At 40.6% G+C, this 19,204-nt stretch overlaps 1 protein-coding gene across 1 annotated transcript in view; it reads left to right on the forward strand.

Annotated features, from left to right (window-relative positions):
- fbn3 (fibrillin 3) overlaps positions 1-10,324 on the forward strand; it is a 440,729-nt gene extending 430,405 nt beyond the window's left edge. Inside the window, exons 62-65 of the mRNA XM_087976092.1 lie at positions 1,621-1,740; positions 2,697-2,928; positions 5,002-5,173; positions 6,594-10,324. Of these exons, the coding sequence (XP_087832218.1) occupies positions 1,621-1,740; positions 2,697-2,928; positions 5,002-5,173; positions 6,594-6,968 (899 nt within the window). The 3' untranslated portion in view covers positions 6,969-10,324. The remainder of the gene's footprint in view (positions 1-1,620; positions 1,741-2,696; positions 2,929-5,001; positions 5,174-6,593) is intronic.
- Positions 10,325-19,204: the final 8,880 nt, after the last annotated feature.

The raw sequence follows: 19,204 nt of genomic DNA on the forward strand, positions 1-19,204 counted from the left end.
AATATTGCTGTCTTTATTTCAGGAAGGATGTAGATGTATTGGAAGCAGTTCAGAGAATCACGGGGCTAATATCTGGAATGTGTGAGTTGGACAGGCTAGGTTTGTATCATGTGAGTTTAGAATAATTAAGAGGCGACTTGATTGAAATATTATATGAACCTGAGGGGACTTGACCTGTGGATGTGGAAAAGATATATCATCTTGTGGGAGAATCTAGAATTAGCGGTCACTAGCAATTAAAAAAATAATGTTTAAAACAGATGAGGTGAATTTATTTTCTTTGAGTGTTGTGAGATTTTGGATCTCTTTCTCAAAAGATGAAGGCAGCACAGTCTTTGAAAACTATTAAGGCAAATGTAGGGTGGTTGTTGATAAGCAAGAAGGTGGACGGTCATCAGGATAAGCAGGAACATGTTCCTCATGTGCATGTTCATTGGTTACATTCCTGAATTGATGTAAATGGCAGAGAGAAAGTGGAGAGAGGGGAACGTGGAGAAATGGTTCCTGGGTAGCTGCCTTGCAGAATGGGTAACTGTGTTTCAGTCTCCACCAACTTCCTTTCAGAGGAAGGATCAGCATATGTCTTATCTTCTGGAGAGGCTAGAAGAATCATCCAAGACTCCCGTGACCCTGAAAACAATAGACTTGTCCTTAAATCTGGCCAAGAATGAAATCATACAAAGCAACAGCATGAATCAAGCCATAGAATTACAAAGCAAGAAGGAAGCCATTCAGCCATCCATGCCTGTTCCAGATCTTTTGAAAAGCTATCCAGTTTCTAATATTTCCCCCCATAGTCCTGCAGGAAAAGAAAGCTTGAAGACTTTTGCACAAGAATTGAAAATTGTACCAACTGCTGAAAGGATCAAGTCACCATTATTCATCCAAGCCAAACTGGAGTCGGTTTTAAATCCACACAGAGATGCTGTTAATAGTCTTGTTGGGAGGTTAAATGTTCAATACCAGAATTGTCTCTTACAGTCTTTTTTTACTAAAACGTTTTAGCAGCCTCTGCTGTTTTAGTTATCCTGAGATTTATTTTATTGCTGTCTGTTCATGCCTTGATGTATTTTTAGGTTGAGAAGTTTCAGAATCCCCATTTTTGCCACTGAAAGGGCATCAACCCTCACCCTGACTCTGTCACAGGTTCCAGTTCTCTCTCCAGTTCTGCCAGACCTTATCACAGGTCAGGACAATGGAAACCCAGTGACAATGGGTTCCAAAGCAAATTCTTCCCATTCATTAGTTCATGCCAAGATTACAGACAAAGTTGATTACAGTCACTAGTTTTGAACCAGATTCAACAGAACATCAGACATACTTTTGCTCATCTGTATATAAGGAGAATTATGAACTAATGATTGTAGCATAAAGGTGTGTCAAAGCCAATTGCTCCTATTATGGGTTAAGGACCATACGTGACCCATTTTAGGTTGAATGGATTTCTGGTTCAGGCTCAAGTCCCAAGTCTTGTAAGTTTCTAGTGATCTTGAGACTTCATGTTTGATCCCTGTAAATAACTCTACATCCAGAAGTAGCTCTGTTTCATCTTCTCTTAATGTCAGGTCGCATCTAACATCTCACCAACTCAGTTTGCTTTCCTTACTCTCTAACCCCCAGATATTGATGAGTGTGATGGGAACCATCGATGTCAGCACGGCTGCCAGAATATGCTGGGTGGATATAGATGCAGCTGCCCTCAAGGCTACATGCAACACTACCAGTGGAACCAGTGTGTCGGCGAGTATTCGAGTTCTTATACCTCAGGAGATCTGGGAAACTTCAGTGTTATTGAAAGTGAGGGAGTCAGTGCAAGTCCTGTTTTACTTGTCAATAATACAGGGTTGGTACAGCAATAGTTAGCAGCAAATGAGTGTCAGCTGTTGGACAGCTCTGGAACACATTGTTAACTTTAGATTTATGCCTAAGGAGCGACTCTCTAATCTTGGTAAAATGGAATGAGGTAATGTCTGAATGTGAGCGGGTTACCTCCCCTTCAACCTCAGGGAATCGTGTGCAGTATGGCAGGATAGAGGGGAAAAGAGAAAAAATTGAAATAAAGATTGAAAATTAATTCATCGGAGTTGCAATTTTAGAATAATTATGATGATTCTCATTCAGGACAATTTAGCTTCAGAAATCAACTTCAGCAATTACCCATTGTTGAAGTGAAGTTCAGGATTTAATTTGTTGAATAATTACACAGAAAGAAACTGGCTCAAATGTAACTCGAGACAAGTGGAAAATGCTGCGCCCTTTGAGGTACTGGGTTGTTCAGGAAGTTCCCTCACTCAGTATTAGGTTTGTACTGAGACAGCCAGCCTTTGTCAAGGCAGCATCGGGAGCATGGCAATTGGCCTCCAGTGTCCATGGGCTCGGGAGGAGTCGATTAAAATTCCAACTTCACTTTTCACATTATCCCAGTACGTGTGACAATAACAAATCAAATCAAATCACAATTCCGGCTTGAAAATCAAAAAAAAAAGAGAATTCATGAATGCATTCAGGGTCGTCATATACTATTGACCATGTCGCTAATACAGGATGGCTAAGTATCTACCCCAGTGTGCCAGGAATGAAGGATCATAGATATGTCCATGGGACCATATCGCAGGAAGTGTCAGTACTTTCAGGGAAGCAAGTGTGAATATTATTGAAGATGTTGCATTGCTAATCTCCCTTTGACTGTTTTGCAGATGAGAATGAGTGCAGCAATCCCACTGCCTGTGGAGCTGCCTCCTGTTATAACACTCTAGGCAGCTACAAATGCCTCTGTCCGTCTGGGTTTGATTTTGACCAGTATTCTGGGGGATGTCAGGATGTGAACGAATGCTCAGTCTCTGGAAACCCCTGCACGTATGGCTGCTCCAACACAGACGGTGGTTACCTCTGCGGCTGCCCTGGGGGCTACTTCAGGGTGGGTCAAGGGTAAGTGACAGGTCAATGATGGACTCAAGACGGGAAGGAGAGCTAGTGTGCTGTTGTACTGTTGAATAATAAAGCCCAAAATTTAAATGGTTCAAGAAATTTCTAGTCTCAGGTTAAATGCAAAGGGACAAAAGATTTGGACAGTCAACAAGGATTTCCCAAAATAGAAAATAAATTGAGCTCAATCAAATTCTTTGGACAATTTTTCTTTCAATGCTGCTATCACTGTCCTATCCATGGCTATGTATAAATAACTCTTCACCCTCTCTAACAAGTGAATTCCCTTAGGGGCCTGTTTTATTTAAACACGTCCTGTGAATCCCATTCTTTGTGAATAACTATCTCCGTGTCATTGTGCAGGAACACCATCTTCTTCTTCACTTTGCCCTCACAAAACTCCGTTCTTGTCGGAATACAAGATCATAAATGGCCGAGGAAGTTGTAAAAGTTCTAATCAAATAGCCATATCCTCATTGAGGGTGCCAGTTTGTACACAGGACACATGTTGGATAATATTAAGCAGAAGTTATTAGGCACAAGTGAGGAAAAGCAACAAACACAGTGCTTAGGTTTAAAAAGGATAGAAAACCTGCACTAAAACCATTACACATTAGTCATCTAGACCATAACACCTACAATTTCTTCTCTAAACCTTTTTACATTTCTCCCGACCCCTTAAAACCAAATACGTCATCTATGCTAATGTTGCCTTCCTTGAATCATTGTCAATACCTTTTTGACTAATTGCATTCTTGTGAAGCCCTATTGGACAGTATACAATGTTAAAGTTGCTACACAAACGCAAGGTTTTATTGATGGCCTAAAATCAATATGGGCATATAATGGAAAACAGTGCAGAGTTAGTTGAAGGAGCTTTATAGCAATAGTCCTATTGTTACCATCTGATAAAATATCTGGTTTAGCAAGAAGATGCTGACTGCCAGACCTCTGGCTTCTTTGAGGGTGTGACATGCAGAGTTGCATTCCCTGTAACATCATTTGTTTTCACCCTTCAATAAGAGGAATAACTTATTAAATAAATTGCCTTGAATGTAAAGCACTGTTTTGTGATTTCTGACTTAGCTCACCCTTTTCCAACTCAAAGTTAATTTTATCCATCCCCTCAATCTACTCCTTGTTCAGCCCTCGTACAATTTGACATTGTCAGTAATTCTAGTTTAAAAATGTGTTGCTGGAAAAGCGCAGCAGGTCAGGCAGCATCCAAGGAGAAGGAGAATCGACGTTTCGGGCATAAGCCTTTCTTCAGGAATGAGGAGGGTGTGCCAAGCAGGCTAAGTAAAAGGTAGGGAGGAGGGACTTGGGGTAGGGGCGTTGGGAATGCGAAAGGTGGAAGGAGGTTAAGGTGAGGATGATAGGCCGGAGAGGGGGTGGGGGCGGAGAGGTCGGGAAGAAGATTGCAGGTCAAGCAGGCGGTGCTGAGTCCGTGGGTTGGGACTGAGATAAGGTGGGGGGAGGGGAAATGAGGAAGCTGGAGAAATCCGCATTCATCCTAGGGTTCCTAGGCAGAAGATGAGTCGTCTTCCTCTAGCAACACATTTTTAAGCTCTGATCTCCAGCATCTGCAGTCCTCACTTTCTCCTAGTAATTCTAGTTTCTCATCCTTTCACAATGATTTCCTTACATCCCTCCCTAAAATTCTTCTCTGTGATCTCTAACAGCCTTTTCCTCTCTAAGATCCTCAAATCTGTAATTGCCTCCATCTCCATTTTTTCCGTTCTGAAATATCTTACTCAAAATCTGAAATGAAGAAGAAAGCAGAATATTACAGACAGAAGTGGATGGAATGATTTTATATTCTAGACATTATATTGGAAAATGAGCATATGGGAGGGATGGGCTTCAATGGGAGTGTAAAGCACTCCAGAGGAATGAGAAGGTCATTGTGTCCCACCAAACTATACATAAGAGTGCAACTGGATAAGGAGAGGTTTACATACCCAAGTACAGAATGATATATCCAAGATACTTCAAAATACAGTTTTTGTAATTGTCATGAAAGTATTTGTGCTAAATATTTCCTTGCGTCTGTATTGCTGTTGATTCCTTGTTCAGACACTGTATATCAGGAATGGGGTTCGGGAATGGTCAATATCTACCTTTGGAGGAGGAAGAGGGTGATGCAGAGAATGTGCTGTCCCCTGAGACATGCTATGAATGCAAGATCAATGGCTACCCCAAGAGAGGCAGGCATCGGAGAAGCACAAATGGCACTGTGTCACATGAGGTAATTTCGGGAATTGCTCAAGACCAAAATAGGAATGGCATATGTTTGTGTATAGTGTGGCTCAGTAACATCTCACTGTACTTCACATAAAATGACTAATTGTGGATTGTAGTTATTTGTTATGCAGCAGTCATTGTTGTATCTGGTGAAATCCCCAAAACAGTAAATGGGATGAATGGGTCATTAATCAGCTTTTTGATGGCAGTGCTTCAAGAAGCATAGAAACTACTCTTCTTTAGATAATGGCTGCCTGAATAGGTCAACACCGATCCCCTGGTATCCTGTCTCATCTCATATGACACTGGTGTGGAAATAATTTCTAACTGTTAGATTCCCAAATCAATCAGGAAATCAGCACTGAAAAGTAGCAATTACGGTTAAAGACGTTTTACTTCATTTGGAAAGGAAATCTCTCAAAGTTTGAATTGAAATTGTCCAGATTTTGAAGGTAAATTAGAAAATTGATCACTTTGAAGCATGCACATACCAGGGGGCACAATCTAAAAATGATGAATAAAAAGGGAAATCAGGGATCCTATAGAAACATATACAATTATGAAAGGAATAGATAAGATAGAAGCAGGGAAGTTGTTTCCACTGGTGGGTGAAGCTATAACTAGGACGTAACGTCAAAATAAAGGGGAGCAGATTTGGGACTGAGTTGAGGAGGAACTCCTTCATCCTAAGGATTGTGAATCTGTGGGATTCCCTGCCCAGTGAAGCAGTTGAGGCTACCTCGTTGAATGTTTTTAAAGCGAAGCTAGAACAGTAAAGGAATTAAGGGTTACAATGAGCAAGCAGATAAGTGGGGCTGAGTCCACGAAAAGTCAGCCATGATCTTATTGAATGGCCAAGCAGGCTCAATGGGTCAGATGGCCGACTCATGCTCCTGGTTCTTATGCTCTTATGTTCTTACTCAAAGGAGATTTGTTTCCTGGAATATGTACGTAGATAAAGATATTGAAACAACCAGATGTCCTTTTGAAGAGAAAAATAATGATTGATTCAACAGGGAAATAGGGTGCGGTGCTGGAAAAGCACAGCAGGTCAGGCAGCATCCGAGGAGCAGGGGAATCGACGTTTCGGGCAAGAGCCCTTCATCATTTCCTGATGAAGAACTCTTGCCTGAAACATCAATTCTCCTGCTCCTCGATCTTGCCAGACCTGCTGCGCTTTTCCAGCACCGCACTCTCGACTCTGATCTCCAGCATCTGCAGTCTGCACTTTCTCCTAATTGATAGATAGGGTTAAGCATTATGTTTGGGAGGTGGATTTGTGATACTGAGGACTGTAACAAGAAGGTAAGCTTAAACAATGCAACAGGTTTTGAACATGACAGGTTTTCATTGATTAGTTATTTAATGGAAATGTCAAAAGTAGGTCCTGAAACAAGCTCACTGAGCTTTTATTTTCATGACAGGATCTCAAGATTAGTCTGGCTAGTTTGGACATTGATGCACCAATCCCATTGAATGTGAATATCTCCGACATGGGAATCCATGATCACATCATGGAATTCCTTCCGGCCATTGAGACTCTGGAAAACCACGTGCGTTACATCATCTCCAGTGGGAATGAAGCCAACTTCTTCCGAATTCATCAGAAAAACGGACTCAGTTACCTCCATCTAAGCCGTAAAAAGGCCATGCGAGGGAAGTACATGCTCGAGATTTCCAGTATGCCTCTGTACAGGAAGAAGGATCTCCTGAAACTGGAAGATGAGAATGACGTTGACTACCTCGTGGGTGATCTCGGCGAGGCCCTCCACATGAAACTTCAGATTCATCTTCTTTAATGTTCTTCTCCTGTCACCCTTGGTGGGGAAAAGGCCTCCACCATTTTAAACAGCACCTCAGCACCAACCTCTCAACACTAAACTTGATGATGGGATACTGGGCTGTGTCAGCTCAACAAAATCTTTACATAATAGTCCTTTTCATTCAGGCTATGTATTGGGGATTGAATGGCATTTTCTGGAGTGTGTCACTGTTGTCACACTTACAGCTGATGATTGACACCAATTGAAAAGGACTAATTAATATTTAAAGGTTGAAAATTCCATGTGCTTAACCAGATTTATTTTGTAGTACAGTGATTCAAATTGGAATGTATATCGTAAAGGAGTCCCCTCTTATTAGAGCAAAATAAATTGGGAGACAGCAGATCAGCGAGGACAAGGGCATTAATGGATTTGAAGGAATTAGTGATGTAGAATCAGCAATGAAGGGGAATTTGCTTTGCATTTAGGGGAGAAATAAATTCTAATTTGGGATTATATTAATAAATACTGCCATTAGAGGTTGAATTGAAAAACTGAAGGAATCTTGATTTTTTTAACCATTTAACAGGCCCTCTTTCAGGGACTGACCTGTTCTGTCCTGAGGGATACCCTGTTGCTAATTGTTCTGACCTGAGTACTGTTGAATTGTGGAGAAATTTATTTTGTACAATTTGCATTGTTCTGAATCATTCACTTCTGACTTTGGAATCATTTAGTTAACCAGGAATCTCTGTCCAAAGTAATCAGTTGAAAAAATGTTGACTTAGGAAGATACAGCATGGACAGCCATTTTGTAATAACGTTCTTTGAGTAAAACCAATCAATGAGTTAGTGAGGAACCTGACCTGTGAAGTTAGGATGAGAACAAAGGAAGGGAGATATTTCCAGCTCATTCCTTACAATTCTGATTAGTGCAGCAGGTAGGTGGCATAAAGCTTTTTTAAAGCATGTTCTTCCCCTTTTAATAAGGCAAACAGCAGTAATCAATCCATTGTGCAGGTAGTGCTTATTAGGTTTCAATGAGTTGGGATCAAGAATTAAGGATTATTACATTGTCAGGGGTTAAAAGAAACTTTGTATATGTGTGTGTGTGTTACCATAGGAGCTTTTCCAAGTATCCATGGAAACACTTGTTGAGTAGGCATAGCAATATATCCCACCATCCTTTTTTGTATTAACTCTATCCACATTTTGGGAGAAACTCTCTTCCTATCAACACCATCAGCGATAAAAGCAATCTTCAGAAATTGCTGCAATAACCTAAGTTTAAGAATCTTATCCATGTGCTGGTGTGCTACCCAGATGCAGTTTTCATGTGGATCTCAGACAACTGAGTCTCTCTGTATCACTTCCGTGTGCATTGTGCAAGTTTGGCTTGGGTGTATTTGCTGCTCCAGTCAAACTTGCTGTTTTCCATAAACCCTAAGATGAGAACATAATCCTAAGTGTAGGCATTCCAGTCGAAGGTGCAGCCACCTCACTTGGGACCTCAATAAAAAAAACCCACCAAAGCCCACCAACTCTGAGTGAGTGCAAGCAAATAGTTTTAACACAGAGAAAATTTATTTTTAACTGTAGTTTCACAAGAAGGCATTACTCCCCATCAATGCTGACAGGATTGGTTCCTTATGCTCGTTCGTAACGGTTGACAGCACTGACCCCCCCCCCCCCCATCCTCCTAGTGCCCAAAAGGATTGTCCCTTTCCTATCTGACAGTGAGAAGCACATGGAATATTATCTTTGAAATTTGGTGTATCCTGATACTACTCCACAAAGCAGGTGGAAGATAAATTTGGTTCTCTGCTTCGATTCTCATAAAGCACTGCATGAGATATGAACACTAGATTAAGTTCTGTAAATGATAGAGTCACCCAGATGGTTGTGACAGTTATATGCCACTAATCTGCAAAGTAGTTCATGAAGAAAAAAACTCCTCATCAACCCCACATCCTCGGTTTTGACAGTGCACTAAACATTCAGGTTCTTCTGAAAGGAAAACCACAGGACAACCCTTTCTTTTTTCGTATTTGATAATTATCTCTAACTACGATGATTGAGACAAAGCAAAGAATCTAGAGCCAGGTATTAATGGGTGAGATTCTAAGGGTGTCAATTTCCCAGCATTTCACCATTTTATAACACAGATTCAGAGTTAGAAAGTAATTTTCCTCAATTACCTATTCCTATCTTTGCCCCAAATAAGGGCACATAAACCAAAGAAAATTCATTACCACATTGCTAATGTTTGTTTGACAGAGCCAGTGCAAGTGCCAGTTGATTTTACTCATGCATTTGTGTTATGTTTACTGTTTCTGAGATGTGTTTAATAAGTACATCTCCTAGTTGATATTATTTTTAATGACCTGAATCAAAGCATTGTCCTGTCAGGGAGTAAAACCCCCAAAAATGGCATATCTTTCAGATAGTTAATAATGCAGCTGTTCCACATTAAAATGTGTGTGCTTTCACAGAATTTCACAGAAGATAACCATTTGACCCATCCTGCAAGTGTTGACTCTTTTCTTTCATGGTTATAACAAGAAGTACAATGCTAATAAGCTTTTTTTTCAATTTGCATTCAAAAATACAGAGGGTTCCATTGGTTGCTGTGTGTGGCAGAATTGGAACAAAAAGTTTAAATGTAATGGAGTTTAATAGTACAAGTTGAAGAAATTCTTCACAATGATTGTGTCAGGGCACACTGCAACTGGAAGATTTGGACATCCTCCAAGCTATTGTCCCTCAGTATGCTTTCTTTGATTATTCAATAAACAATAAGTTTGTCTTATCTTCTTTAAATGGTTCCACATGGACATTGCATAGTGCAGGCAAGTTACTGTTTCATAAAGGTGCTAATGTTAAAAGATTTACCTGTTCAACCTCAGACTACCTGAAGTGCTTTTGTTCAGTAGTGCAATTGATCAATACAATGGTGCTAGTATCAAAATTCAGGGTTCCTGCACTGTCCATCCCATTTTATATTTATGTATAACCGACATTTTGTACTGTTTGTTTTTTTTTGTGAGCTCATATCTTGTAGCTTTTTTTTGTAAACTGCCACTTCATGTAAAATAGAGGACGTGTTTATACTGTAATCATTTAGTGACAAACTTGAAAAACAATTTTTTTATTGTAAACTTGTAATACTGTATACAGATTTTTCTACTGCAAAGAAAAGAGGGTTATGAATATAATAATTCTGCCTGAACACTGGACCCTCGACATCTGTTGAATTGACCATCCTGACTTTTTGAGATGAACTTTGTACTAACGATGTGAAGCCCGGACTGCCAAACAATGAAGTACTGTTATACTACAAGCCCAAGTCAGCCTTTCCTCTGTGTTCTGGTGTTGTTATTGATGCATGGGGTTTGGGGGGGGGGGGGGTGGAATTCAGCACATAATATATATCTGGGGAATTGGATTTGTACCGAGAAACATTCTCGGCAATAAAATGGATTATTTTGGGTTACATTCTAAGCCTCCGCTGTGATTTTGCCTGGAGCTGACTCAGGTGATGTTTTTACACAAAAGAGCAAGATGATAGTGTCACCCAAAGGGCCTGAGGCTGATCCTCCATCACAGGCTCCTGTGGGGCGGGTTTACCTTCATTTTGCCATCCTATCGGAGTTGTACATCAGCAGTCCATTATCACGGGTTCCAGTTGCTACAGTAAAGCTCCCTAGCAAAGCTTTAGTAACTTTTAATGAGGGGTTTTGGGAAAAGGGTATAAATTTTATTCAATACTAACAAGGAAATGCTTGCTTTTCTTTATCTGCCAATTTTCTCCCCACCTTCCTGAAAGTTGCTGACTTTGAACCCAACAAGCACTAGGCGTTCTCTAGTAGTTCACCTGAATGGCTGTAATTTGCATGCGAACTTTGACAGTAATCGGAGCAGCACATTCAATTGAAAAAAAAAGTCCTGGTCCGCTTGATCATGGCCTCACCCACTGAATGAGTTCTTTCTAGAAAATGGGGTCATTGGATTCTGGTCAAGACAGTAAGTGTGAAAGTTAACAGTTAAAGCCTTTATTAGTCCTACAGATTATCTGAGGCACTTACAAATCTAATGATGCTGTGCAGCATGCTTCATTTATTTTTAGTTTTTCACACTGCAATATTTATATGACTGGTGCATTTTAATTTCTAGTCACTGGTAACTCCCAGAATGCTGATAGTGGGCTCAGTCATGGGAAGCCCATTGAATGCCAAGTGGAGATAGTTAGATTGCCCTTTCTTTTCCCTTGTACCTACAAAACTCCATAAAATCATTGCCAATAAGTAGTGATTGTTTATGATCATATTACATGTACACCTAGGCCTGACCTGCAATCTGGTTTGGCAGGCAAGGTGGTTTGGAGATACAAAGTACCTCAGATCCAGTGGGACACAATCCCATCACTTCTGGGTTCCCAAAATTGTATAAGGAGACACTGGGAAACAGTGTTATGGAGGGTGGCTTTGGCTGCAACTCCAAGAGAATTTCAAGAACACATTATGCTTGACCCCTTCATGGGTGTGCCTGTGCAAAGATTGCCCCAAAGGAGTAGTAAACAAGATGGCAGATTAGATCCTCGTTGTCTCTTCAAAGCAATGACAGTGGAGCTCTGCCTGTTGGTTTGTGGTCTAGGGAACTAAGTGTGAAAAATCAGGCCGTTCACTATCAAACAATAGTTTAAAACCACATTCCAATATCTGTGGCTGTCTAAGCTAACATGTAAACTATGAAAGCAATAATTATTTTAAACCTGCAGCAGGGTAGAAACTATAATGCATGTATCAACGCATCTAAAAAGTTACCAAACTCAGCATTAAATATAACAAAAGTTTATTGCAACTTTTGACATCCAAAGAGCAAAGTCTCTCTGAGTGAATAAAGGGTCACGTGTTAACCAATTCCAGGTACTGCTGATGGGAAAGTACATCTCGGCAATTAGCTGCAAAGATCATTATTTAAACTTGAACAATTTGTATGTGTGAATAGTGAACACAACCCGAGACTAGAAAAGAACACTTCAGACGCAATTTCTACGCAAGCACAGATTTATTTAATTGCTCATGTTTCACAGCTTGTGGGAACCTTTATACGCAATAGATTCACCTTAACACTGCCTACTGTGCAAATACATTCTCTCAGGATCAGAACATCCAGAAATATTTATCCAATTAAAACAAAAGTACACTGGTATGGTGGGGAGTCACAAAGTTCCACTTGACTCATTTTACTTCCAGTTGAAGGTTGGACCGGAATTTTGTGAAATGATGTGACATCAGTCATAATTCAATGTATATGAGAAAAAAATACATTTAAAGATACACAAACAGGAGCTCCAAATTAATAATGTCCCCAATGCCCTCCAGTCCCATGCCCATTGTTTACTGAAGACATTGGGCAGATACAGGAGTTCCCTCTTAAAAGGCACGTGGACATAACTATAGATGGGTGCAACTAGTCCCATCAATCATACTCTGCCTAGCCTTTTGATGACCATTGTGCCTCAGCCCAGATTGACCCAAGGTTCTCTGATTTGCAAAAACTGCCCAAAAGGAGCAGTAAACAAGATGGCAGATTAGATCCTCATTCTCTCTTCAAAGCTGGGAGAGCTGAGGTTGTTTACATCTGGGTAAGAAGTGCTCAGAAATGGGAATTCCTGTCCTCCAAGATGAGTGGCTGAACAACAGTAGCAAGTGCCTGGAAGCACAATCAGAAATTCAGGAGAACTTATGAGTAATAAGTTAGCTTCATTTACATCAGCTCTGTGGGTAAGTCTATGAACTGCTACAGTTCAAGAAGATGCTTCTCCACAGCCTTTGAGGACTATCGGAGATGGATAATAAATAGCCAGCAATGGCTACATCCATGACCAAATAAAAAAACTCTTTCCAGCAGTAGAAGAGGATCCTTTCATATCCCCATATCTGTGTGAAACGCACTTATTGACACCACAAGTGTTTAAAGTGGTGTCCATGAATCTACTTAAATAATACTGTTACAGTAACCCGCACAACATCCTCCACATCAAATTCCTAAAGTGATGGAGGTAGACTCTTATTAAACCTCTTCAACTGGGGCCCCACTTCTGCTTGTTGGAATCCAGGGCGGGTCCAATGTCGGGAATTAGGAGATTCTGAACGGGAAGCTGTGGAAAAAGTTGTGGGAAAGGCATGGAGGGCACTTCAGAGACACAAGTTGTAACATTCCATATTCTGAGGGAGGCCTTTTATCAAGAGAAACTCAGAAGTTCAGATTGGATTACTCCCCACACTGGAGTGTCCTTAGGATACAGTGCATCAGTGAATTTGTCTGGATATAGGATTACCAGGTAGAGGTATTCTCTCTTTAAATGAAAAAGAATAGTTATCTAACGTGAAGATCTCTTAACCACCACATCTTCTGTCATGTAAGAAGCTGGATGTTGCTTTTCTTAAAATCCTGATGTGAGATTAGCATTCACAATATACAAAACAAACCAGTGTAAAAATTCCAAACAGGTCATTCAGAACATACCACGATAGACAGGAACATGTTAGCTGGATAAGTGACCAGGTGCATGAGAATGCATTTCTGGCTTAAACATTTGGATGAGATAGCACAGAGTTAATTCAATCTCTGCTGTGCATGGTCACCTGATTATTTCAGCTCAGCTTTAGTTTCAGGTCAGATTTCAGAAACTGCAGGCTATTCCCCAGTCTTCTCTCACTGCCAGTGAATGTTGAATTGTGCAGGGATATAGATCTAAAAACTAAGCTACTCTTTGTGACATGAATTTATATCAAGCAAGCTATAACATCAGCTTTAAAGAGAAACCCAATCCTATCTGAATCCAATATCCACACGTGTATTCATCAGCAGAGAACATTGTGGAGATCCAGAGCTGAAATTCCTTCCTAATTACTTGTTACTGAGAGTCACTGCCACACTTTTTTTCCTGACAGACCAAAGTAATAAGTGTGATAGTGAATTTCAGTACCACATCCTTTCTCTCACATAGTTATACCATTCAAACATTTGTACTGTTCAAAAGTTAGAATCAATGGATTAGAAATAATTCTGTACTGACTGTAAAAGGAGCATTCTGATTTATAGGTTTATAATACATACCCTTTATTTAGATCTGTCAGGATAATTAGTTGAAATAAAAAAGGAGTGCAGTCAAAAAGGGCAAACTGCCCATCCTGACAGACTTCCAAGGAGTGTGCATTATTAACCCATAAATCAGAATGCTCCTCCCCCTCAGAACGAATGGAACTATTTCTCCATCTGTTAATTCTAACTTCTGAAGAGTACAAATGTTTGATTTGCATAATGGTATAAAAATGTGAGGAGAGAATGTGTTCTGGTCTAATACATTGCTCCTTGTTACAGGTTGTTTACATCTGGGTAAGAAAGCGCTCAGAAATGGGAATTCCTGTCCTCACTCGTGTCTGTAACATGGGCCTCCCAGCCTCAAGGTTAATGGCCAGGATTTGACCTGAGAAAATCAAACAGAACCATACAGAGGAATGGTCACTGGACCCAAAACATTCACATTGATTTCTCTGCCCAGATGCTGCCAGACCTGCTGAGCTTTTCCAGCAACTTCTGTTTTTGTTTGAGAACTATACAGAATTGTACTCAACATTGAGTCAGAATTCATGTCAGGTACAACTATTTGTTTTTATAAATATTTTTATTGAAAAACTTTAAAAAAACATTTATATATAAAGAAAAAAAAACGTCAGAACAGAAAAATAGTACAAAGAACAAGGTCATAACATAGTACCACTGTTACTAAACAACCCACTATTCTCCCAAAACAAACCTATCTACTTAACTAAAACTAAATTACATATTGAATAAATACTAGCTTAAATTACATTCAAGTTATTTAAATTATATAATGTCTTACTACTTTATTCTGTCTTACTCATCACACCTCCACTGAGGCTCCCATCCCTGGGAGTACCCCCTACAGTACCCATATTCCTTTCCTTCCAGTCTCCTCCTCCCGGGGCCCCACGAGTGCCCATAAAGGTTCCCACGGCCCTGACTAATATTGCCAACAAATCAGTTTCAATATAATTTAAAGGTACAACAATTTTAGTGAATAATTTCTGCCTCAATTTTATTTTCACAGACTTGGTTTTCTTTCACTTCTCTCTTATTTCTTTCACTTTGTATTTGGGTCAGCTCTCCTGCCATTCACACCTCCTCCAGGCAAATCTTGCATTTCTTTAGTTGTCCTATTGCACTTCCTTTGGCTTTACAGCATTAAGCCTTCTGTCATTTCATCTTTCCTGTCCTACTCAATCATAAGTCTTCCGTTTTGTTCTTTATTCCCACACTCCCAGAATTTTACTTGCTCAAGAACCATCACACTTCCACTTGCCTCGATCACGGAGCAGAAACCTGGTGTGGTATCCTGTGTCCTCTCCTGTTCTTCCACCCAAATTATGTCCATATCTATTAAATGGTGGTTTAGACTCTGATAGTGTACAGCACACATGAGCTGCAGGAGGGGATTAAATGAATGGGTTAGAACATAAGGAATAATGAGAGGAATCTAAGTTATTGTATAGGTGGGCCTTGTCACCCCACCATTCACTGAGGCCCTTAGGTGGGAAATTAATTATTAGATTCCCTACAGTATGGAAGGAGGCCTTTCAGCCCAACCAGTCCACAACGACCCCCTGAAGAGTAACCCACCCAGACCCATTTCCCTCTGACTAGAGCACCTAATACAATGGGTAATTTAGCATGGCCAATTCACTTGACCTGCACATCTTTGGGAACCGGAGCATCCAGAGAAAACCCACGCAGATACAGAGAGAATGTGTAAACTCCACACAGTCATCCGAGGCTGGAATCGAACCTGAGATCCTGGTGCTGTGAGGCAGCAGTGCTAACCACTGAGCTACCGTGCCACCCATTAATGTGGACCCTACCATTTGGGAAGCACAACAAGAAGTGTATTTGCTTTCAGGTTCCTAGAGGTGGGATTGGGGTTTGTCCTTCCATTAATCCATTTAGCTATAGGGAGAGGCTGAATAGGCTGGGGCTGTTTTCCCTGGAGCATTGGCGGCTGAGGGCTAACCTTATAGAAGTTTATAAAATCGTGAGGGGCATGGATAGCGTACATAACCAAGAAATTTTCCCCGGGGTGGGTGAGTTCAAAAATAGAGGGCATAGGTTTAACATGAGAGGAAGCTACAAATGGCAACTTTTTCATGCAGAGGGTGGTGTATGTATGGAATGGGCTGCCAGAGGAAGTAGTGGAGGCTGGTACAATAGTAACATTTAAATGATACCTGGATGGGTACATGAATAGGAAGGGTTTAGAGGGATATGGGCCAAATTCTTGCAAATGTGACAAGATTAATATAGAATATCTGGTTGGCATGGACAAGTTGGACTGAAGGGTCTGTTCCCATGCTGTACACCACTATGACTCTATGACTCTAATCACCTGTAAGAACAGTGAAAATTCGGCAATAAGATTCTCAACAGAACAAATGATTAATTTAAGAGTGAATTTACAATAAAACCAAATGAATCGAGAACATTAAACTGCCGCCCAATCATGAAAGCTATGTTCTTTACATTTCCCATTTTATCTATTAAGCACTGCAGTGGAATGATATTTGCCATCCTGCAGTGACTGAGATGGGAGGTACTGTCTGCACAGCCCAGCAGACTGGGTTTACCTACTGGAGATCTAAGGATGAATTAATATTCTGAAGTTTAATTTTATTTTCTTTGGGCTTTGTGTATTCATAAAGCTCCCTCAGATTGTTAAGCATTTCAATGGCATCGAGCTGTTCAAAGAAGTTACATAGAAATGTATAGATGTTATGATAGGTGTTGTTCAGCCCTGTCAGGGTCTTCCTCCACATGAACTGTAGCCCTAATCTCACACAGTCAGGGTATTCTCATATTCCTTTAGCCAGTTCTACCTTCTCACTCAGCTTTCTTAAAATTTGATATGACCTTTGCTTCAGTCATCAAGTTCACTTGTACATTCCATAGTCTCAAAATCATCTGCCAGATGAATGTTTCTCCTGCTTTCTGTCCTAATATTTTACATTTCATTTTCTCTATTAAATGGTGGCCTAGACTCTATGACAAGTACTGTGCACATGAGCCACAAGAGGATTAAATAAATGGTATAGAACGTAGCTGGGTTGTGGGAGGAATCCAAATGGGTGAGTTATTGTAGGCAATAGAAGAAGATTAAATGAATGTGTTAACATATGTATGGATCGTGCAAGGAAATTAAATGGGTGGGTGTACTGCATGATAACACTTCAAGATAAAATAATTATTCCAATACTAAACTGACTTAAGCATTCCTAGGTAAACATTTATAAATCAGTTTACAATCTCCTTCTCAGTGATAGGCCAGTACATCATCTCCATCCTTCAGTACGGGTAAGCAAGGCATAACCTGTCCTTCAATCTATCTTCAGCAATTCCTGAATAATTAGCCTACTGCTTAAGGAAGAGCAGTCCGAGAGGGAATAGTGACCACCAGTCACTAGTAGGGAGGCAGGCAGACAGGAAAGCCCCAGATTACAACTCACTCAAAAACAGATTTTCTGTGTTATAAAATGGAGAGAGTGATGGGCAGAGCAGTGCAACCAGAGTACACAAGGGGGGCAGGAGAAAGAGAAAAAGTAGTAGGAGACTCAGTAGTGAGGACTATAGACAGATGTTTCCATGGCTGTAACATAACTCCAGGATGGGGCCGGGGGATTCCAATGGTGTCATTGAGTTACTGCAGGACATTCTCCAGGGAAAGGCAAACAATCAGAGATCATGGTTTACACAGGACCCCAACAACATATGTAGAAAGAGGGATGAAGTCCCGCAACAAGAATTTGGAAAGCAAGATACCAGATTGATAAGCACAACCTCAAGGGTTGCTCCCACTGCCATTTGCTAGTGAGTAAGGGAATAGGCTCAAATGTATGGCTGAAGAGTTAGTGCAGGAGGGAGGGCTCAAAATTCCTGGATCACTGGGACCATTCCTGGGGAGAATTGTAGAATTGTACCTGAACCAGAACAGGATTAACCTCCTTCAATAAAGAGAGCAAACACATTGCTGGGTGGATATTATAGATCATTGCACAGTCAGGGAGAGATAGGGAGCATTTGTGTATTCACAGTGGAGAAGGATGATGTAGATCTAGAAACCAAGGAGGAAGACTGTGATATACTTGAACAAATTAGCATTGAGATATTAGTGGTTTTAACAGATTAAAAAGTGCATAAAACCCAGGCCTCGATGAGTTGTATCCAAAGCTACTGTGGAAAGCATGGAAAGAGATTGCAGAGGCTTTGAAGTTAGTTTTAAATCCTCTCTGGCCACAGGAGACATGCCATAGAGCTGGAGCACAGTCCATGTGGAACTATTATTCAGGAAGGGTCATACAGTAAACCGGGAAACCCCACGCCAGTGAGTCTAACATATGTGGCGGGGAAGCTGTTGGAAAAATAATCTAAGGGACAGAGTTAATTGCCACTTGGAGAGGTAAGGATTAATCAAGGAAAGTCAGCATGCTTCTGTTGAATGTTATTGAATATTTTTTAAGGAGGAAAGTGGGTCTGCAGATGAAGGTAATGCAGTTGATTTGTCTACATGGACATCAGTAAGGCATTTGACAAGGTCTTATATAGAGACTGGTCACAAAGGTCAGAGCCAATGGGATTCAAGGTCATTTGGTAAATTGGATCCAAAATTGGCATAGTGGCAGGCGCTGGGGATGATAGTCAAAGGTTGCTTTTTGTGACTGAAAGTCTGTGTACAGTGAGGTACTGCAGGGTTTGGTGCTGCGTCCCTTGTTGATTGCAGTGTACATTAATGATCTTGACATGAATGTAGGAAGGTTTATCAGCAAGTTTGCAAATGACAAACAAATTTGTAGTATGGTAAATATTGGAGAGGAAAGCCGTTGACTATAGGACTGATCAGGTAGACAGAATAGTGGCAAATGAAATCTGATCCTGAAAAGGGACAGATGAGATATGCTGAGATGAGATATGCTGAGATGAGATATGCTGAGATGAGATATGCTGAGATGAGATATGCTGAGATGAGATATGCTGAGATGACTAACAAGGCAAAGGAATATGTGATGAATGTAGAACCCTAGCAAGTACAAGTGAACAGAGGGCCTTGGCTACATGTCCTCAGATCCTTGAAGGCAGCAGGACGACTGGATAACTTAGCTAAGATGCATGGGGATACTGATTTTTATTAATCAAGGCAT

The sequence above is a fragment of the Chiloscyllium plagiosum genome, unplaced genomic scaffold (assembly GCF_037043375.1).
Source record: "Chiloscyllium plagiosum isolate Xiang-an unplaced genomic scaffold, Cpla_swu_hap1 HiC_scaffold_28, whole genome shotgun sequence".
NCBI lineage: Eukaryota > Metazoa > Chordata > Chondrichthyes > Orectolobiformes > Hemiscylliidae > Chiloscyllium > Chiloscyllium plagiosum.